Here is a 23217-nt window from a genome sequence, read left to right as displayed (position 1 = left end):
CCAACCGGCTAATTTTCCTTGGCTGGCGTTTGAGCGCCCGACATCTTGAATTGCCGTTTGGATCTGCTGCGCAAAGACTGGTTTCCTCAGCAACACATTCTTGCGTTTTGGTCTCATCCATTTACACTTGGTAGGCGCTGAAGGAGGGTTTAAAGGAGCCCAATGAACGGGATTAAAAAGGCGACCCTTTGTTCCACTGCCCACAATTTTCTGAAAAAATAACATTCCAGATGACTATCTATAAGTGGGTTTCCATCAAATTGTTTTGAATTTTGAAGCAAATTGACGGAAAATGTGCAAAACATGACCATTTCCATCTGTTCTTCTTTTGCGAATATTGAGAGGGGACTCCGCCGCTGTAGGTGGTGGTATACACCATAGAGATGTAATCCACCAGTAATTTAAGAAAAGAACAACAAATGACTACGCCATGAGTTGACATCATATGAGTTTGCTTTTGTAATTCTTGATAAACCGTAGCGGCTGATTTATGAGCGGAATGGAGATGACGTGGACAAATTATTATGCAAAGCTCATAAGCCAAGAAAAAATAAATAAATAATGATTTGCTCAGTGAATGAACACAAAAGGAGGACAAGGGTGGAAATATGAGGTGTAATCTTTGAATCGCGGATGACTTTCAAATGTGATTATGACAGAGCATGCTTACCTGGTTGAACCTGCGAGTGAAGGCCACAACATTGGGAGCCGAGCTGTGCTTCTCCTTCTTGTTCCAACCGCAGCTTGACAGCTCCTGAAAACAGACAATCAGGGGAATTGACATCCGGAGTCGGAGCACAGCCAGCATTTTTTTTTTTTTTTTTTTTTTTTTAAACAAATGTCTGCTCGCAGGTCACTAAGAGGGAGCAAGCAGATAAATGGCTGTATAATAAAAACGTATTGTGTAGTACTCCACTGAGGCCTAACAATCTCAACGTCATGTCTTGTAAACCTACATCGCAAAATGACGCGCAACAGCAAACCTTCAGTAGATCTGGCCCCGAGTTTCTTAAACTGTTGGTGAAAAAACTATTTCCTTGGATGTCTGTGTATGAACGAATGAGACTGTAATACACAATCAACCCTAAAAAGAAGCAGCAGATGTGAAGGGAGTGGTAGTGACAAAGGTTGAGCATTTCGTTAGCAATGAAAATGCAACTTTTGAGAAGTTTGTACCCTGCCAAGGCTATGCGTTAAAGACCACCACAGAGGCTAAGATCTTCCATCAGATGCCGCCTACCTCTCTGTCCTGAGGCCAAGGACACTAATGTAACACATTTGGGGGGAAAATGTCCTCCTCCTAATCCCCGTCAGCCCACTCGACGAAAAGCAAAGCATGACCAGCTGTATCAGGACTGCACACAATAACCCCGGGTGAACGTCTTTATTGCAACTTCTAGTAACAGATCTGAACAGAGGTAGACCACATTTGAACCTCAGCATTTGTAATATCCGGTGACAAATGTTAAAAGCAGACAACGGTGAGAGGAGACCTGGGTCCAAAATGGTGGTAGGGTCCAGACAAGGATGTGGAGGCCTTTGCAGTATGATCATCACCAGCCTACATTGAGCCAGGATGTGGCTGCGCCGGAAAGCAGGAGCACGGCTCACTGAGGTGAGTCAACTGTTTATTTAATAAATTGTGCTTCCCTCTGTAGACCACGTCAATCATCATTCTCTCTAGTATCCATGCCTTTGCACTACTATTCTTGAACAAAGGCGCTCTATGGTCTTGACATCTCTTGACCACCAATCTGCAGTAATCGAATCTGCAGGTGATCGAAAACCTTTTATGACCAAAAGACATCAGCAAATTATGCTGATCTTTCAATCCGGAGCCACCTGGACTTGTCAGGTGACTAATTGTTGCTCTTCTCGTCAATGATTGCGCCCTAATTCCATTGAACAGTAAAATATAATGCAATACAAATATGGTGTTTGAATGTGGATGTTCCACAGTGGTGTCTGCTTGATTTGTGAAAGCTTCAGTAAAAAGGCTGAACCGTCAAGCCACAAACAGTGGAAGATCCCTAGACGCTGCCAGGGCAACACAGCTGGGCACATAAAAGTCAAAATTTTGGTTATTAAGTGCAAAATGACACTTACCGAGAACAACTGACGTCAACTCGTTTTAGTGGCAAATGATCGGCTAACGACTACAGACACACTTGAGTCCAGTAGGACTTAAAAGCACGTCACGAGAAGTATCGTATAAACAGTCAGTCGGCACGTTATAAGATAACCAGCTGCAGCACAACCGCAGATGCGGATGACCTCATGAGTGATACCGCAGCGGTTCCTTTTCCCATTGTCTACATTGTAAACGAAACCTGCAGCGTCGGGTACCCTGGGACATCTGAGAACGTGCAGCGTGCCAGGACAAGAGTGGAGGTATGATGGAAAAATTGATTAAGCAAGTGAGCATGCGGCAAGAGACCAGAGATGTGAGGGGGATTCGCTCGAACAGGAAGGAAAACAGGGCTTGTTGATTATGTGAACATCAGCTTGCGGCGAGACCAGGCAGAACCTTTGACTGATTGTGGGACGTTGCCAAGTTTAGTGGCGCAAGTCAACAGACTTACTTGTTCCCTCTTGTTTTGTTAAAAAGCAAAAACAAGGACAAGAGAGAATTACGATAGGGATAAGGGCAGCCATATAACGCAACACTGCTTCCAAAGTGTAGACTCTGGCAAGGATCTGCTCTATGTTCCAGCCAACATTACTACCTTTTCCTGTGCACACCATCGGAGGCGATGACTTTACCAGGCGCTTTTGCTACAGGTCACTGGACTGATCGTTTGTCAAGAGCAGTAAAATTACACCGAGCGTGTTATCCCGGCAAGTCTGCAGCGCAACCTTTGCCTGCCAGTCTGTCTAGATCCCTGATTCTCAACTAGTGTGCCATGAAAGCTCTTTAGACTCCATACCCCACAGTCAAAAATTCCTTGCGCACTATTAAGACTACATTAGGCCACGCTCTAAAAACACAACCTTCCATCGACAAGCCTGACACATCCACAATATTTCCACAGTTGCGAATGTGTGAGAAAGACACACATGCTGACACACAACGGGACATAAAATGCAATCCGATAGCCATGTTTCCCGATGTCTTGAAAAACTGATGGTTGGCAGACAGTGGGGATACCACATAACTTACTCGGCTGATGTGGTCACGAGTGACTTAGAGGCAAACATTCTCTGTCACTTCATATTTCATCGACTCCCAGCTTGATATGATTACGTCTCAAACATGTGAAAGGGAAAGACATTGTAAAGACCGTCTGCAGTCAAGTCTCCTGGTATAGAAGAATGACGAATAGTTCCCAAAGAGCTTTTTAAGGCAAGCCAGTCAACCATTTCAATTCCAGGTGGCAGTGAATTTATATGTGCCCTGCAATTGGCTGGCAACCGCTTCAGTGTGTACCCCGCCTCTCGCCCAAAGTCAACTGTGATAGACTACAGCACACCAAGTGAGAGTAAGAGGTACAGAGAATGGATGGTGGATGATAGTATGGAAAAAGACTGTTTAATGGTTTGTATACAAATAGTTGGGTCTCTGGAGTAGTAAACATGCAGTGTGGGTATCCTGGGAGAACTCAGAATGTGCAGTATGCCAGGACAACAGTATGAAGGAAAAATTGATGGGCGGGTAGTTAGATGTGGGTGTTACTAAGTCTGCTGAAAATCATTTGATCATCACAGGGAGAACATGCAACCTCCAGCTGAGATTTGAACCACAAACCTCGGAAGTGTGTGAGCAACATCAGAAGAGCTTCCAAAAATGACAATCACTCATCCTGTCAAAATGTTGAGTCTGGTATGAATGGTCATTTCTATACAAGTACTACACACCAATATTTATTTATATAATATACCAAATACTTTCAAATTTGAGTAAAATAGCATAATTTAACTATTTCTCAATCTCAACATAGCTCCTCAACCCTTTCGTTTCAATCTGCCACTTGCGGAACCTCCTTCTCCAGAAGTTTCAGTTAAAAATATCCTCCAACAAGCTTGTACGGGATGAAATTCCGACAGGTTCTCCAAGTCAACATCGTTCACTTGCCCAAAAAAACATGACTTAATACCTCAAAATGGAACTTTATTTATGAGAACAGTGTGTGCAGTACAATAAGTCGTGTTCTTTAGTAACCAATTATTTTTTGTGAATTTGTTATTGAGGATTTTAGAAGCGTTTGAAGCACAAAGATAGAGGTCATTTATGTTGCTACTGGGAGACAATGTGCTATCCACTCGACTACCTTGCCTTTCATTGAACAAAATTGAAGTATGGTCAAACAAAGGTTAGCTTTCATTACGGAATACTTTTCTCAAGCACTTCAAATTAATCTTGTTGAAGATGGGCTGGAGCTGTTGTTTTGACGTTTATGCAAGCTCATCATATAAAAATGTCTTATCTGATATCATGTGAAGAGCAAATACAGACCGGTGGGAGCATTGAAAGCGTGAAATTTAATTTACAACATCCAAACAAAGAGAGCCTCTCATCTCGTCTTGGACGAGATTCTTTCCCGTGGTCCCATTTTGCAACCTTAATCCAAAAGAAAACGGCACTGCACGATGATAAGATACCTTTAAATCTATTGTAACTGCACATTTGCAAGATAGCCCATGTAAATGGAACCTTGTGAGTGGGAACATTTCAGAATTCAACAAGCATTTTCTGGAAAAATACACCTCAAAAGTCAACCAAAAGAAAATCTTATGAGAAACTTAAGATACGTTGGTCTTGTGATGCCGACTGAGCAAGGTCATGATAATCACAGAACAAGAAATGGGAGTTGATGTGCATCTTGAAAATTTTCCCACATTTTGTTGCAGCAGCTTTATCCCTAAACGGGTTCTATTATTTTTCTAATTAATATTACCATAAATAATTCCCTCATTATTCTATACACACATCCTCAATACAACACCCCATAATGTTTTTTTTCTCTCAATATATTTGTTTTTAACAAACATTAGAAAACAAACAAGAAAAAAGAGCTACGAATACTTCACATTTATCGGTATCATTTAATTTAATTGAAGGCCAACTTACATTAATAAAATAATTTAAAAAAAACAAAAATGCCAGCCAATCGCAGGGCAAAATCAAGAACAGAAAAAAAAAAGAAAAAAAAAAAAAGTTTACGCTCATAAAATACCCTTAACTCATGATACTACCGAAACTAGTATGTAAACAAATTTGCCTTTCTTGCACAAGTGAGTAGTTTTACTTTATTTTAGGTTTATTATATAATGGCAAACTTCTCTTCTCAGTTTGTATGACAGTTTAGAATGTTAAAATGGAATGGAATAAACTAATTCACTTACATTATGCATTATGTGGGAAAGCTCTCCAGTACAAAACTTAGCAGGTGCCAAGTTAAAAGAATATTACACAACCAGTTATTTAATACTTTCTTACTCTGCCAGGGAACACAATTGAGCTGGCAGGCAGGCGCACACACATACACACACGCGCACCTGCTTTCTGCATCATATGACCACGAGGAGGACAAGGAAGTGGAAAATAAGACTTTCAATCAATTGTACTCTTCTCCCCCTTCCTCCTCCTCTGGGCTCTATGCAGTTTTCCTCTCTGTAACAGGCCGGCACTCACTTTCAGATTCTGACACAATAGACGGGGGCTTGTAAACTTCACCCAGTGGGTCGATTTAAAGGAGACATGTTATGGCACTTTTTCACAATTTAAAACAGCTCCAAGTTGTCTGGATCAAAAGGTCTCCTACAATCCTTTCAAAAGGGTTAAATTACACACACTTAACAAGCACTTGCCAAACTCTGGTTCAAATCACTTTGGGTTCTGCCCTCGTGTTTTTGCTGAGTGCAGCTTTCGTTACCATGGCGACCGGGGCAGAGCTAAGGTGCTCAGATGAAGCGAGCGGGACACAGCAGAAGCCGTTGAAGAATTTATTCAATAAACATCTTTGGGTGCATGTACCGGTATTATGGCAAGCCCTTTTAACATTTAACAGCGCAAGTGGATAAATCACACAACTGCATTCTTACTATTCACAATTGTCACTTTAGATATCTGTAACACCGTTTTGCAAAGGACAAATATCAATAGTTTTTCCTTGCCTATTCTAGTGTATGGGATCTGTCATTACAGATATCGGCAAAATTAACTCCAGACATCAGCAATGTGAATTACGGTACACAGTTGTTTTCCAGTTTGAGATATTTACAATTGGATTCTAAAGTCTTAAATTCAGGTCAAGATATCTTTAAATAACCTTAATTCAAGACAATGGACATGTCCCTTCTCAGACATCCTAATTTACATTTTGATTAGGCAAACTAACGTACCTTCTCTCACGATACTGTTACTAATATCTATCGTTCATGAACATTGCAACTATTCAAAGTGTAACTGAAAGACATCCTTGATATCTACAATGTTAATAATCCCAGATAGACAAAATTAAGCTTTTAGCCTTGATGAGTATTTTTTTCACAGCAAACAAGTGGGTTACTGAATAAAAGCACAATCCATTCACATTATGATAGTCTTTGTATGTATTCATAACTTGTCTCACCTCAGGCTGGATAGCTTGGAATACAGGAGCGTCCATGAGCGTAATCTGGCCCTGGCGGAGATAATTGAAACAGAGAAGAACAAGCTCAGGAGAAGAAGCCAGAGTGCCCTCTTGTGGTCGAAAAAAAAAAAAAAAAGGCATCCTCTCACATTGCAGCACTCCTTAGCAAGGTCACTCTCGCTAAAGCTAGATTTTACACTGCAGGTCCAATTGCCCAATTTAATGTCATTCATTTTATTTCCATGTACATTTCAAGTGACACATATCACATATGGCCATGTGAACACGAAGGGAATATGAAACAATACATATTAAACGACACCTGAAGTGCACATAAATAACTCCACTAATGTCATCAGCACTTGCCATTGGAAAAAAATACAGAAACAATACAAATATTAAAACGTGCACATAGTTTTGTTAGCCTTAGCAGACTCTTCCACCACCAATTTAAATCAACGTAACCTCCGTATTATTTTGCCTTTTTTACTGAACGCCACAACTCCTAATGTGGCATGTATACATCATTCATATACATCGTTCTCATAGTTTTATACCAAGTATCACCACCAAAAAAACAAAAACAAAAAAACCTGGCCTTCAACTACCGCCATCCTAACCAATATTAAAATGTAGCAGCAAAAATGCCCAAATTCATCAAAAACAAGGTAGAGGTAAGTGTATTGCACCTAAGTAAAATAAAAATTGTACCTAAATAAATGTATGACTAACCATTGTTAAAGATTAAATGCATATGTATTGTGGTTCAGTCAAATACAACTGAACTGTACTTAAATGTACTGTACTAGATGGAAAGAAAAGTTTAAGACAGAAAAAACATTTCTAAAAGATTATATGCAAATGTGTAGTACTTCAACATAACTGAACTGTACTTAAATGCACTGTACTGGATAAAAAAAAAAAAAAAAGTTAAGTCACTGTACCTATGCCATTCAGTTCAGTAATTCAATGTGTACCACTAGAGGGAGCCAATGCACCGTACTTGGAAAAACACTGGGCTATGTTACTGTACTTTATTGAGTTTATGTACATCGTTTGCGAAAAGGTGGGTTTATATATGCCAGTGTTTGACACATTACACTCCATTTGCATCAGTAGATATGCCATATGATTATGTATCCATGTTTGGACGGGCATGTTTCTATATATCCCAATTGTGTCACTTGAACAGTCCAGTATAAATCCAGCTTTCAAAAAAAAAAAAAAAAAAAAATCACTTCAGTCAAAAAAAAAAAAAAAAAAAAGTTGTCACTCTAACACCAGTCATCGTTTCACCTTAGGTCAGCACTTCACTGTTGTGCTTACGCTTCAAAAACACATACAGGTTAGTCGGACAAGGACAGCCAGAAACACACACACACACACACACACACACACACACACAGAAATACACTTACAGCATATTCTTCTGGTGTGACCTTCAACACGTCAAAGACAACTGCATCAAAGCTCTTCTTCAGCTCGGAGGAACCCTTGTCACTGAGCGACTCTGAGCTGCTGCTCCTCTGGAACACACACATGCACACATTCTCATCTTAATGGCAGAATAATGGGGAAAGAAGGAGAAAATGGCGGCATGAAAGGCTTCACTGTGCAAAATGGCGGAAGAATCTTCCGTAAATATATATCAATTTGAAATTAACTAATAGCCAAGCCTCTGTTATAATTAAAGGTAAGGGGTAATGTTTTATTAGCATCCAACCACTACGTAATGTACTGTATGACTGCCGTCTGAGTTACTTTAAACTACATTTAATGGGCTCTTGCATGCATGAAAATTCATTGTGGTTGTGTTTTTTTCTTTTCTTTATTTCTTTCAGTAAGATCATTTCTTGTCATGCTAATTGCAATGTGAATTGTTCAGCTCTACTAGTCTACTTGCCACATAAATATTTTTTCCCCCCATATTGTTGAAAGTCGACAACTATCCAAAAATGTCATGTCAAATGGCAAATGATTGGTAGGGAAGGAGGTGTTGGTGATACGCGGCCTCACCTCTGAGACGGTGGCAGCAGTCGGGGCGAGGCTTGATTGGCCATTGGGGAAGTCCATCATTCCCACAGCATGCAGCTCTAGCGCAGGAGGCCGTCGTTCATCATGCGCCGCTGCCGCAAAAGCCCGCCCTGCCCTGACAAAAAATAAATACAAATAAAAATCACAACATACACACAGTAATAAATACCATAAATCAGACGGTGTAGAGCAGCAGCACCACCTGGTGGCTACCCTCATTTGCACATCAACACATCTGAATTCACCCATTGTTTAGTTGACTGACATTGTGGAGAGAGTTGATAAACTGAGATTAGGATTTAGTGAGATCAGCGCATACCATATGGACACTTTCACAGCCGGTTAACTTGAGCAGGTAAGGAAAGAACGAGAGGGAGATTAGGAAAAGATCTGCACTAAACGGCTTACAGTACAACACACGTGTCCCAAAAACAACACCCTTGAAATGTTGCAAAATTCATTGAGTTTAATATGTTTACATACCTTGGTAGAATTTGTGAAATGTTGGCAATTTTAAAAATAGCACTGTGAAGACTGAACATCTTTTTTTTTTCATGAAATGCCTTATAGTTTGATGTAATTAAATAAAAAAATATAAAATAAAAAAGGGGATTAAATTAAACGTGCTTTGCCCAATCACTCATGTTTTCCTTGCAAATTCTGCCATGGTATGTTGTTTGCCCGCATGAGGATGGAAAATACATTGGGGCCGACAGGTGGTTTAAATGCAAACATAATTTTACCCTGGCTGATCAGTCGACATGCAACGGCTGCTTACAAAGCCTGCGGGCAAACTGACACGCAAAGAGCGGTTCCTCGGCTCACCGGTTGACTGTCAGATGAACATGGTTCCGGCGGTGAGCCCAGCCTCTCGCTGCGTTTCGCTGTCTTCACCTGTCAAGTCGTGTCCCGCTGATGCACGTTGAACCTTGAAAAGAAAGAGGAAGAATAAGTCACGTTTCTGTGTAAATGTTGTAAATGTGATTTACTCAATTTAAATGTCTCCACACGTTATAGGATATGGGGCTTTTGAGTGAAGTTCAATTAAATTGGGAAACAGTGCAGAATCCTAACAATGTAGAACGTACTGGCCAGTGGCCACTAGGTGTCTCAGCAATCAAAGAAATCCAACATGGCCTGCACGAGGAGTGGGTTGGTGGGGGTTAAAGGGGAAGCAGCTGCAGACAAATGCTGCATGCTGGCAGGCCTTTGGACATCAGTTGGGGGTTAAGATTCCCTCATCCCCTTCAGGTTGTTATCACAGAGGGAGATGAGGGATGGAGGGGCGGCACAGAGCTCATGACCAGGACAAACATGGGATTAAGATTTCTGCTTGGCAAAGTAAACTACGGCTGACATGATAGAAATGGAAATATGGGAAATTTATTTGATGATAGCTTGTATACAAGTAGTCTCCGCAGTGTCTGCCCACTCATCGTGTATCAATTAAACTCCAATGTAAATCTTGTTAGTCTCATGTTTCTGAAAATATTTTCCCGAAACACAAAACAAAACATCAATAGGGTATGTAAATTTATGACCGCAACTGTATATAAATTTGAAACAACAATAATACAAAAATAGCTTGATGAGGTGCCCATGCTCCACATACATAGTTTAGTGAACAAAGTGCCAAGTAGTCATCGTGCCAGGGCTCTGTCCCCAGTCAACATCATTACATACATGCCATTAGGCCAACAATATATGGGATGGTGTATCAAGTTGCAATTTTGACAAATTGATACAGTAGTAGTTACATAATGGGAACTGTTGTGAATTGTGAAATACAAAAACACAGAGTGCTAGGATGCTGGTATCATTGTCACACACAAATTGGCCAACTGCCTGGGTGCGCCTGAGCCATGTCAACATCTAATGAAGCTTGTTCGCTGCTCGTCACTCATCAACCATCCCGGACCACTTTGAGTCCGACACAACAGCGCCCACACAAAGCAGACGCCTCCCCATCCTTCTGAGTCACCAGCATTTCGAGTCAATCTCAACTTCCACGCAAAGAGAATATTAAACCATCAGTGACAAATGGTGGAAGGCGTGCCAAGGCTTGTCGGGGAGCTTTTGAGCCAGACTGCTAAATGACATTCACACACTTGCAGACTGGCTGGAAGTTGTTGTCACACATAGACCGGGCCTACTTGAGCATGTGACTACGCAGTCCATGACCAAGCCTTCGCATTCCTATTGCCAAAAAATACATGTCTTTTCTCAAAAGCTGTGTGTCTCATTTCCAACGATAAATTATGCCAAGGTGAATTGCTAAATGAAAAATATTCTTTTCTTTTGTTACTCAAAACGACTTTTTAAAATTGTGATCATACATACACATACACAACTAAAACTAAAGATGAGGGCAGCCTCACAACAGGTCCACGGAGCACCTTTTTCATGTTGAATTCTTGATTCATCCAATGTAACTACATTGGATGAATATAATGGACAATGTTCACACTGCAGTATGTGCTGCCAAATTTGGATTTTTTTTTTGTTAAATCATATTAATGGTAAAGTATTGTTGTAAAACAATGTGTGCTGTGTTTATAACTTTATTTTTATGACCACAAAATAATAATTACTTACATTCATGTGAGAACCAATACAAGATTCTGTATCGTCGATTGTGCCTTAACAAAGTTGCCAACTTAACTGTATGAAAAAACTAGGTGCAACCGGTAGCTAATGATTACGCTGGCGTTGTTTTATTATTCTAAGGTAGCTATAAAAGTGTGTCAATAAACCCCCGATCATTTTCACACAGCCTTAATCCCATTTACTCATGTGCATACTTCATGTGTCCCAAGTCCAAGCACACAAACATGAGATTAAGGCGTTGCGAAAGGTCACAGCGTGCGAGAGGGAATGGAGCTGGACGTCGCTGTAGGTGTCATTCACATCTTGAGGCCCCTGTGAGCTTTGCCTTTCAATTTGCTTGCGACTTTGCATGGCCGTGTATCCGTAAAACGGCGCTTACGCTGGCCATTTTGACGCATTGTTTCCTAATTATGTATACACGCCTGTAAAGTTTGCCCTAACCTGAAATTCAAACTCGAAACCTCATAACTATGAGGCAGACTTACTAACCTGTCAAGATACCAAGATAGGATAGTCTCCGGAGATAAATGGACATTATAGACGTTACAACAAGAACCAGAGTCAAAGCTTCAGAAAAAGATAAGAAAAGCCTTCTAATGTTACAACACACATCCTTCATTGGGTGTGTGTAAAGTAAACACGCTACACATGCATGCACTCATTGTTTAGTCTGGCCGCAGCGGGACGTAATGCGTCGGAGAAGCGTGTCGCAGATGATGCGCCAAAGTCAGGCGGGTAAAAAGTGGGTCAGTGTGTTGTGGAGAGGATGTGACAGTCCGTTAAAAGCTGTGCCCTCCTCTTCTTTCGCTTCCCAAGCACAGCTGTGACGTCACTGATTACTACCTCCAGCGGGGGGTTCTTTGTTTGGCAACAGAGCCTCTTTATCAGCCGTGCTTCATTAACGGCAGTCCTCCTGAAAAGAGCGCTATTGATCTAAGTCAGGGCAACAGCCTTTATGAAACTGAGCACTGCTTCTTGAGTATGGATTAATGCAAAGGGCCATTTGGAGGCACAATTCTGGAAAAAAACAAAAAACATTTGCTTAAATTAATAAACTTTATACTTGATGACATGATTTGAGACACTGATCATGTTTATGATTTCTCACAATAATTAGTAAAAAGATCAATTATATAAATCTCTGCCAGGACACATTTGGTAAAATATTTATCCAACACTTTAATTAATAGAATATGGAGATCCTCCGTGTATGCCAGAGTTCCATTCCTAAGGCGGCATTGTAATTTGAATTTGTCGTCAACGCATCATAAACTATCACGAGTCGAGGCTGACGTAGTAGTAAAATCAGGATTACAACAAATGTGCCAAAAGTATTACGCTGAGTGTGCCATATTCTTATGCAGGCCGGCAACGTAGTTTATCCAGCATGTTGGTCAAATTCTGCTGGTTCTAAATCTGTATCCTGGCAGCCGCTTGCACCATGGGGTGTGATTATGCTTTTTTTAGATGTGCGTCTCCCCCTCTTCCTCCTCCTGCCTCAGTCCCTTACAGATCTCTGCTTTTGATAATTAGAACCTTAGCAAAACGGTTCAGGCCTGCCTCGGTCATTGGAGGACATGCCAAGAGTAAATGCTCGAGGGGCTAGATAAAAGAATGAACCGGGGCATGCATAGCCCACCCCTGGTTGAATCGTGATGCGAATTCTGGTGGCAAAAATCAAACAAGTCAAGTCGACTACGTCCTAAATTTCAAGCAGGTCGATACAACTCATTACTTGAGTTAACCAAGTCATAAGTCCAGTCATAAAACTTTGCTCAGTCGCAACATATCCTATTAAAATCGGCAACTCGAGCCTCTCCCAAGCTCTGCTTCGCCGTAAATAAGACATGCCGACACTGTGCCAATCTTGTAAGCGGTGGCATGTGGCCGGGCAGTGCTGTGTGATTTGTTGCCTGGGCAGGCGGGCAGCGTGCCCAAGTTCAATTCTACTTGCGCCCGATGAGAGCAACGCTGACAGATAAATGAGGGAAAAGGGGAAAGGACGAGGGAGGAGGGAGGGGGGATGGTGGAAGTGCACGGACTGTTAACAAGGAAAGGGCAGCGGAACAATGCAGGGCAGCGATGCGGTCAGAGGAAACGAGATAGCATCTCGATGTCTTCCTCAATGAGTCTCCAAGGGTTGGCTAATGTCAACACTGCCGCACTAGTACAACTAAAGAGCTTTGTTTACAAAAGATAGCTTGAATGGCACTCGGTAGAGACCTCCGCCAAGGCAGAACAAGCCTAAATGTGGCCGCCCGGCTTGTCAAGCAAGGCAGAATGCCCTGTTGCACAGTGGCTACTACTAACTGCCACACATTTGCAGGCTTTTTCATCCACAGTACAAATTGGTCACAAACGTACATATGGACCAAGGGCTTTCTCACAGATGCATTTTCAGAAATAGGCAACTCAAAACAGATTTATTTGGTTGTTTAATTTCACATTTGATGTGTGGACAGTTATTCTAGAGTATTTGTACAATCAATAAAAACTTAAATTTTACAAAATGTCCTCTTTAATATGTTTGATGCAGTACAGTTCTACACCACACCAAACTACAATCATATCTAATAAGACTATTATAATGCAGCTCTTGTATTAAGACTTAATTACAGGTCGAGGAGCACCTAATAGAGTTCAGTGAGTTTATAAAGTGCATACAGCTGGTTGCTTAATAAGGAACAAAATCTGTGGACGTTTCTCATATCGAGGAAGCCGACTGGAGGTGTTTATTCTTGCACCATCCCAGTTATTGGAACCCGAGACGGACGCTCAGCTTTTCCCAGGACGAGGTCCCGGGTGGGCCCTCGGGGCTCTTGTGTAAGACGCAGATTCAAGGCGGCATGGCGTGTTTCAACCTGACAGGCCTTATAATTATGTTCAGGGCTTAACACATAAACAAACGCATCTGATAGGACAAAGTCTTCTTTTCGGTGCCTTGCTATCAAGTATAAAAAGATCTAAACAGTTAAACGCCTTGTCCAATTAAAGCCAAAGATGGAAACTAACAAACACCCAAACAAAACACATATCGCTGGTGTTGGGCAGAATTCTAATACTGTAGTTCCCAATGGGTTTTGCTTTTGTCTATAAAAAAAAAAAAAAATCGTTGAACTCCAGTTTCATGTGCGTTTTAGTCATTCAGGCCAGGGCACAAATATTCTCCAATATTTAACAGTGAAATCTGCAGGGTGTCTTGCAGCGAGGAGCTGGCCTCGTTTAAGGCGGCCTACTCAGCTCAATTGCTTCAATAAATAATGCAGAAGTCAAAAACTGCCTGTTTGGTTGCAAAGCTACTGCAGGGTTCGTACCGTCAGTCTCAATCGTGAGCATTCCAACAAGAACAATACGCGTAACACGGATTATCTCTAATTTAATCAAATGCAACATCAGCATCTTACAGTGTTGGTACAGCTTGGTGACGAAGAACCTAACTATTGGAATGCCTGTGGACTAACTTGTGATGTGGACACTTTTGAAATAAATTTCTCTTCGAAGGCTAGTTTTGATCTCAGATCACTTTGAAGCTGCTTAATAGAGCAATACCGAGATCACAAGCCTCCTGAATCTGCACACCCACACACATGCACAGTACAACACGCATGACTTCCTCTTAACATGGCATCGCCCCGTCTCTAGAGTCCAATAAAACACACTATTACAACTTGTCACACAAAAGGCCGCCACACCGCTGCTGGGAGTGTGCAGCCTTGTCACGAGCAAGTGCCTCAGGTCCAACCATTGACATTTCTTAAATAAAATAAAATAATAGGGTCCTTTTATATTTGAAAATAAATAAAATAATAATATAAAATAAATAGTAGGTTTCTTACATATTTAAAAAGATATGCAAATCAGTTAAGATGGGAAAAATCCGTTTATGTTTAGCCCCGTTATTTTACACAGTCTAACCAAGAAAATATATAATCGACTGTATTATCTAGGAGTAACCTCCAACAGCAAGTCCGTATTTAACACAAAACTCATCATGGCACTTTGAACTACAAGTTTTTGTTTGACTTTTTGAGGCTGGTTGAACTTCAGCCTGCAGCACTTGCAGGACATTTGACTTTGGAGGCTCCAGAGATGTGGCAATGATCTGAAAAGGAAGTAAAACTACAACCTAGGTCTTACCAGGACGCAGAGTCGCGAGTGAGAAAGGGGAAGACAAGACGATGAGGAGAAGATCATTCTCCTAATGTGGACGTGTGTGTTTGTGAGTGTGCGTGAGCGTCTGATGGAGGGGATCCTTTCTCATCCCATCAGATAGCAGCTAAGAAAGATTGATTTCTTTGTGCGTCCGTCTGTGGCTGTCTGTGTCCGTGTATGTGTGCACATTTGTCTGCGAGGTGTACGTCTGTGCGTGTGTTTGTGCGCGTGTGCGAAATGGAAGAGGCGCAACAGCTGAGACTTGCAGGGAAACAGCTGTAGCGCATGTACTTCGACTCCCCGAAATGAGCCCCTTGCCAACCCTCCTTTCCCACCAAGCAGCTCAGCAAGGGGCAACATACAATCAAATACACACACACACACACACACACACAAAAACACACAAGTTTACACAAACAGACACACACCTGCACACACAATCACAGTCAGACAGACAAACAGACACACACACAATCCTACATATAGGAGACGCTGTGTTCTGCACAACACAACAAACTGTTCTAGCCGTGCACACACACAAACAATCACGGCACACAAACCCACACAAATGTTGGCCCATTGACTAAAAATAGGATAGATGTTGGGCCTCATTCACTAAACTGTGGCCACACACCAATTTGTGCACCAAACATGCGCACAAATCTGTGATTCAGTTATGTACTAATATTACGTTCAAGCATTTAAAAGATTTAAGTTCAACTTCGGCCTACAGCTTTTTATACATAGCTTCCAGCCTCTTTATCCCTGTAAACTTAATTACAGTGATAGTGTTTGTGGTGCAATGTCTTGCCAAGTGGCCACCAACAAAAGTGCTTGATCACATCCTGAAAACGAACACGCAGCGTTTTCTACACACCCTGCAGATGTTTCGTTTGGCTGATGTGTCTGCAGTTCCTCATTAACAACCTTGCATGGCTGAGCGCACGTGGCCAAGTGTCGAAATATTATTTTTAAAAGTGTGCACTGATGTGTCAAATTTAAATAGGGGCAGGGGCTTGGGGTTTTGAAATACCCCTACTGTTGAGATAAATATGTTTGTCTGGCACCTGTATGCGTTTTAGCTGCTGTATAAACAAAACAAAAAGACGCAACCCTGGTGTTTTCTGTTTAACGCTAACTTATAGGCAGGTGGCAGCTGTGTTTGTCAATTGGCTAAGGTCACAGTGCCAGACTAAAGAGGAAAGGGTAAAAAGACAACTGTTAGGCATTTGAATCGGAACGGGCCCCTTGGATCTGCGGCGCAGATCCAGCCTTAAGCGTATTGTAAGCATGAAAGTACAAGCGTCTGCTCACATGTAAAAACACAAACGTGTGCCAAAACTAACAAAACGGGTTGTTCAAGTCACACAAACCTAAATGGAGTTTTTAAGATGACAGAGATTTATCTAATGTAAATGATCTAGACTAGCAGGATTAGAAGAAGATGAGGATGGGGTGCAGGATAAAAGCTTGGCTTGGTAAAGCGGCGTCGTCGTCGTCTTGACAGTTTACTTTGGCCAAACAGGGATAAAAGGTCCAGACATCGCGTTAAAATGATGTTTGTCTCCATCGGATCTTTTCTCTTTAGCGGGAGCCAGGTCACAAATTTCCATGACCATTCCAGTGCTATCGCTTTAGCTCGCCAAGCCAAGACACTCAGGATTTCAGATAGCTGAAGCTGCGTGTTAGAAGCACCTGATACTGCATATAGCGTACACAGGAAGTGGAAGGGAGCGGCGCTTGTCTGTTTATGCACAATCGGGACGGGTGGTGGGCTTCACTTGCGAACGTGAGCTTGAGATTTGACTTGCCAAACAAGGGAGGAAAATGTATGAAGATCATCCAGGAGTTAGGGGCAGATCTGGCCCTGACCTAAAACCTGCAAAACTGGATGGATTTGTTGTTGGGGGTTTTTTTGTTTCTTTTTTTTTTTTTTAAAGGTTCGCTAAGTGAGTATGAGTACTTGTTCAATGTAGTTGGTAACACTGTATCACTTTCTCTTGCTACCTGTAAAAACAGGCACACACATTACGCTCAATATGGGGTAGTAACAATCAAAATTTGAAACCGTGCTTCTATTTAATTGTTTGACATTTGTTTCCATACTTTACCAGTAATTATTTCATCTCCAGTCCAAACACAATCCACACTGACAAGCAGAGCACATATAAAACTTCCGCCTCTCCAGTCATTCCAGATACGCGGGATGGCCTGTCAGCTCAAAGGTGTCAAGTGGAATGGAACGCTCATAGCTGGCATTCCGTGTGCCGTAAAAGGCTTACTGGCCCGAGCCCAGAACTCACCTTTCACCCTATGACCAGAAACACAAAGAAACTGACCAACCAAAAGGAAGGTAGATTTGCCTTTTCTTTTTAGATACTGTAACGGTAGCTGTACTGTCAGTTTACAGTACGGAACAGGACCCCAAACATTTGGAACAGCACACCATTGGTGTTTTTCGATTCAATAGGTGGCCGAATTGATTTTTAAACATCCATTTTTGATGGAAAAATATTCAACAAAACGTCTTATAGAGTAAGGATTCACACCTTAATCATGGAAAAACGTGATATTAATGGAACATTAAGCCTTATTATTTTATTTGAATGCTGTTCAACCATGAAACAGATTACAACCCGTTTGTTAAATACAGTGGCTCACAGTTACAAGAATGAAGTTCCAGATAAACAAATAATACATTTTCATACAAATCTTACAGTGCATAAGTTTACTGATTAGTATTTTCTAAATTTGAGTTAAAAAACAAAACAAAAAACAAACAATCGACTTCATATCAGGATTAATCGGTATTGAATCGAATCGTGGCACGGATCGAATCGTCAGGTACTAGGCAATTCACAAGCCTAACTGTGAACATTAAAAAAAATAAAAATAAAATAAAAATAAATAAAATAAAAAATAAAAAAACAAGATCAGTGTTTCCCACACCATATTAATACTTGGGTGGTGGGCCACCCAAGTAAACTGGCCACCACCCAAGAAGTTTTCAACAAAATTTATTAAAAATATATATATATTATTTTTTAAAGTGTTGCGACCAGATATACTGCATGTAATGTTAGTTCGCCCTCACTTTGTGCATCGTGAGTCTAGAATAGCCTCAACAAGAATGAGACAACTCCCACCCCCCCACCCCCGTCTTCAAGCCGAGGTCCACCCACCCAAGAAGATTTCAAATCTTTGGGAAACACTGAAGATGAATAATGAACCCCTGATTTTTGCTGTACCCTTACACCCATTCAATCCATTCTAAATCACCTGTGAAATTATTCTGCCTCGTGTCGCCAAGTTACTTTACACACATGGCCTTGGAAAAAAATGAGTCGGAGTGGGAAAAGGAACAAGACGAGTGTGCTGTGCTTCATGTGCAACCTACTCAACTAATAAAAAATTGCTTCAGCAGGCACCACATGAAAAATGCACTGACACAGCGCGTCTTTTAAAGCTAGCAAAAAGATAGATGGTGAAACACAGTGCCAGGCTCTGAGAATCGCCTCAAGTGAAAGCTAGAGCGCGCATGCATTACATCTGATCTGACCTCCTTCCCACACATACTCAAAAACAAACCTAAGCATCTACGACACCCGCTTCAAGCAACAGCCAGCAACACCTCTCACATCAGCAACTGGCATGCTGACTTAATAGAAATGACACGGATACGTCGTGCGACTTTGCACCTCTGTTTAATGCAGAACCAACGTGCCAGATGAATGTTGAACGTTACCCGGCAACTGAGCAGCCACATTATACGACGGGATGGGGGGCGCTGGGGTATGGAGGTCATAATATGGAAACAAAAATGACGATGATGATGATGATGGGGCATGGATGGCGTCCTGAGGGGTGCTCAAGGCAAACTCAAGAGAAAAGTTCTGGTCAGCATTTTAACCCATCATAAAGAACATGTTCTGGTGCACTTTAGGGAAAATCTAACACTATGAGGATATTCTTTTTCCATCGGAAAGACCTTTCAGACCCATTTTAGGAATATTCTGATACATTTTGAGAAGTATTCCTAGAGGAACATTCTTGTCCACTTTTTGATACCTTTTGTGCTTTTCAGTGTACTGAATGACAATTAAGCAAGAATAAGTTTAAGACTTAGAGTTTAAGGACATTCTAGTCCACCTTGAGGACATTATTGTGCTTCGTTTTCAGATGATTGTGGGGACAAAAGTCAACAAGAAAGTTTTCAAAGTGAACCAGAATGTCACATTTGGGTCATTTGGGGCCACTGGCCCACCTTGGTCCACTAAGGGGAACATTCTAGTCTACAGAAAAATGTAATAGTCCGATGATGGAATTCTGGTTCATTGAAGAAATTGATATTATGGTCCAATCTGAGGAACATTCTAGTGCACCTTGGTCATTTTTCACCATTTTAGTTCATGTCCACAGAGACCAAAGCATCCTAAAAAATAGCAGAATGTCACATTTTCTTCACTATTGACAACATTCTGGCATACTTTGAGAAAATTCCACAATATTCTTGTAGGACACGCAACATGAGCCAATGAGTACTGAAAAAGTTGAGAAAGCACAAGGGTTGGACTTGATGTGGCAAAAACCCTACCGGCTACCGTGTTTGATCGTTTTCTCTTGTATACACAAGGCTGTGGTTCCGAGTTTCATTTCACACTCGCACACACTCCCACAGATGTAATCTCCTACTAATCACATTTGCAGGCCTTGGGCTGAGCAGTTACACGACAGTGCTCAACAGATGGACCTGCGCGCGGCGGACATGGCGAGGAGGATTAGCGGCATCCAGAAGGTGCAGAAAGGTTTGTTAAGTTGCAGCGAGACCATCTTGACTTGGTTAACACACACAAGTAGGTGTAATGACAAGATGGCATGGAATCAAGAGGCATGAACCTTTTGGCTTGTAGACTGCATCTATAAAAGACTGCATCTTGTGTAGTTGGTGAATTTTGAAAACTAGCACACTCAAAAATACACCAGAAAGGACTGCAGTGTTCCATTTTGGAGCGGTCTGACTGTATTACAGTATCTAAACACTGACTCAATCAATCAATGCCTTTTGGAAGCTGTCATGACTGAGCATTGTGCCGTGAATAAATACGCTATTCCTGTGCGCAGGAGGAGGAGGTGGAGGAGGAGCAAGGCGGCTCAAGCCGAATAAGATTGATTTTACCCTTTCACCATTACTGCGACACGCAGCAGCAACAAGCATTCCGGTCACGAGTCTGAACTCTTGACCACTGTGTCATATGTTAAGTGTGGCAGAGCGTCCTGCACTCTGGAATCTTGAGCAGGATAGGGAAAATGCATTTTTTTACAGTGGAAAATGCTTTATAAATTCAGCCCAGAACTACATATGACAGAAAACTGTTTGCATATCACATTATTCAAACACTCTAGTTGTCTGGCAGCAAATGAATACGCCATTAAAGACAATAACTCTCGATGCTTCCATTATTGATTGACAACAATACACATTACATTAATGTGTGTAGGGACTTCTAAAGCGCTTGCACTCAAAACAGCTTGCTGCAAGTCAAGTATGGCCGCTTCATTCAAGACACTCAGTCATGTGAATATAGTGGACCCTTGCCAATTTTCAAACTTTTACCTAAAGTGTTGGTCTATCAGCACTGTGCTTAGGACATATCAAATGTTCAGAATTCATATTTATGCTTAAATTTGACATCTTTCCATTAAATTTCCCTCAATTTACTATAAAATATCCAATTTTGAATGCTGTACTTTCATAATTCTATATTCTTAGCTTTACAAGTGTAGTTGAAATTTTAATAAAATGGCTAATACGCAAGTAGTAATTTTATTTTATTTTTTCCCCCAGGATTCCCATGCAGCGACATACAGACCCACATCCAACATCCTTGCACTGCCAGTATATTTTTTTCCCCAGTAAATTCAATCATCTGTAAGCTTATTTTGAAAAGTAACACTGCAAGATATTTGAAGTGTTTTGGGGATCATAGCTTGAAACTTGTGAGGCATGTTTAAACAATTTCTTTCAGGGTCTCTAACCTGTGTTTTAGTGAGGTTCACTTCACTGTAAGGCACTATACTGTATTGACATTACGTCAGAACAGATATCATCCATTAATCAGTGATTCCCAACCAGTGGGCAGGAAATTGTCCAATTTTATTGGTCAGAAAATGAATATTAATTTACAAATAAATTATATTTGTGCCTCTATCTATGCCAGTGACATATTGAGACTGGCTGATCAATTAAACACAGATGTCAGAAGCTACATAATTGATCTGTGCATCTACATTTTGTTGTTGTTTGTACATTTTTGTTTGGTGGTGTACCGTGAGATTTTACTCATGTAAAATATGTCAATATGTGCTCTGGTTCAATAAATGTTGGGGAAACACTGCCTTACTAATGATAAAAAAAATAAAATAAAATAAAACACCGCATGACGAGCATGCTACCGCGTTTTAAGACCTTCACAAGTGGTCAGTTGTATCTAGATAAATGCTTTTTTTTTTAATGCTTAAGGGACAAGACATGAGGATGGTTGGATGCACACGCAGCATTGTTAGTGACAGAACCTCCGCCACACCCAAAGCACTCCCCTGGGGGTTAACCGTGCAGGGGGGATTCCACCTCCACAACCACCACCCGCCGGAACAAACTGCCGTCGCCGCCGGGCTAACGACACCAAGTGGTCGCCTTGAAAGTCCACAAATTGACCCCCCTGCTCCCAAACAAACGCAGTGAACCACAATGCAACTAATGTGGCGCCATTAGAGCGCAAGAAAGGGCTTTTTGACCGAGATTAGCATGTGGCTAGCAGGATGAGGGGGAGCGCGCGATATATTGTACGCTATATCGCAACCACACTTCCATGGTCGTACATGTTGTGTGTTTGTGTTTTTGTGTGTGGCCTCCGTTTACTGTCTTCATGTGGGTTGACATTAAAAATAACTGCTTTGCTCCACGCAGATATCAAAGCACATTTTACTAAAACAAAAAAAACAAAAACACATCACTTATCCACAAATCATCGTCATTACACGCTTCATGCACACTGATTTCGCTTTGATGGAAGGAGGACGCCGCACATCAAAACAAACATACCCCCCCAAAAAATAAAGGAGCACATAACATTGCTGTGTTAGCGAGCGAAGCCAACTCGATGTTGGGAAGTGAAACAGCAAAATAATACAAAAATAGCACTCACCGGAGCACCAAAGGTCGTTGTTATTCTATGCGGGTGGTATTCCAGCGTCTTCATGAGACAGTTTTAAGGGGTTGGTAGTAGGCAATGGCCGAGGAGGGACAAGAGCAGAGCGACTGGGCGGGCGATGCGCCCTCAACAGCTGTGTTCTGTTTTGAATGAGGACTGAGGGGATGAGCGGCAGCGGGGAGGTGCTTGTGTTGGTTCCTCTTCTTCTTCTTTGGTATTATCTATGGAGGGGGAATTCTTCTTCTTCGGATGTGACGTCTAGCTTAAAAAAAAAACAAAAACATGTCGAATGAAATGAAATAGTTAAAATGTTCAAAAATCACAAGTACGGTGTTATTGAGAGCAAACTCATTTAAGGGGAAGCGTACAAATGATTGCGTCACTGATTTTGCTGTCCGGTCAAATTGAACAAGGTCGCTTGATATGATTGCAAAAGTCTGCCTTTTACTCTGGCGCCCCCTGGTGGTCAAAAATGCTACACTGCACGACCAATTTCATGTTAAAATATATATATTGTACAATGTTTTCTTATATTTTATGTATTTTGATCGTAAATTACAAGAAAAAAATGAAAAAAAAGCGCAAAATTGTTTTTCTTTTTCCCCCAAGTCGACTCCAACACTTTTACAAATATCTTTCCA

General features: G+C 41.4%; 1 protein-coding gene across 3 annotated transcripts in view; it reads right to left on the bottom strand.

Annotated features, from left to right (window-relative positions):
• The window catches only part of ralgps2 (Ral GEF with PH domain and SH3 binding motif 2), a 51080-nt gene extending 28282 nt beyond the window's left edge, over positions 1–22798 (bottom strand). For 2 of the 3 annotated variants that reach the window (XM_077535037.1, XM_077535039.1), the window contains exons 1-6: positions 22571–22798; positions 9432–9534; positions 8589–8721; positions 7991–8098; positions 6573–6623; positions 671–754 (exon numbers count right to left, since the gene is read on the bottom strand). In XM_077535037.1, coding sequence (XP_077391163.1) covers positions 671–754; positions 6573–6623; positions 7991–8098; positions 8589–8648 — 303 coding nt within the window. In that variant the 5' untranslated portion in view covers positions 8649–8721; positions 9432–9534; positions 22571–22798. The remainder of the gene's footprint in view (positions 1–670; positions 755–6572; positions 6624–7990; positions 8099–8588; positions 8722–9431; positions 9535–22570) is intronic. The other variant, XM_077535038.1, reaches the window with a different exon arrangement.
• Between the last annotated feature and the right edge of the window lie 419 nt (positions 22799–23217).

Source organism: Festucalex cinctus, chromosome 10, assembly GCF_051991245.1.
Source record: "Festucalex cinctus isolate MCC-2025b chromosome 10, RoL_Fcin_1.0, whole genome shotgun sequence".
In the NCBI taxonomy this organism is placed as follows: Eukaryota; Metazoa; Chordata; class Actinopteri; order Syngnathiformes; family Syngnathidae; genus Festucalex; species Festucalex cinctus.
Note: the sequence above shows the minus strand (reverse complement) of the source record. Positions and strands in the feature narration are given on the sequence as shown.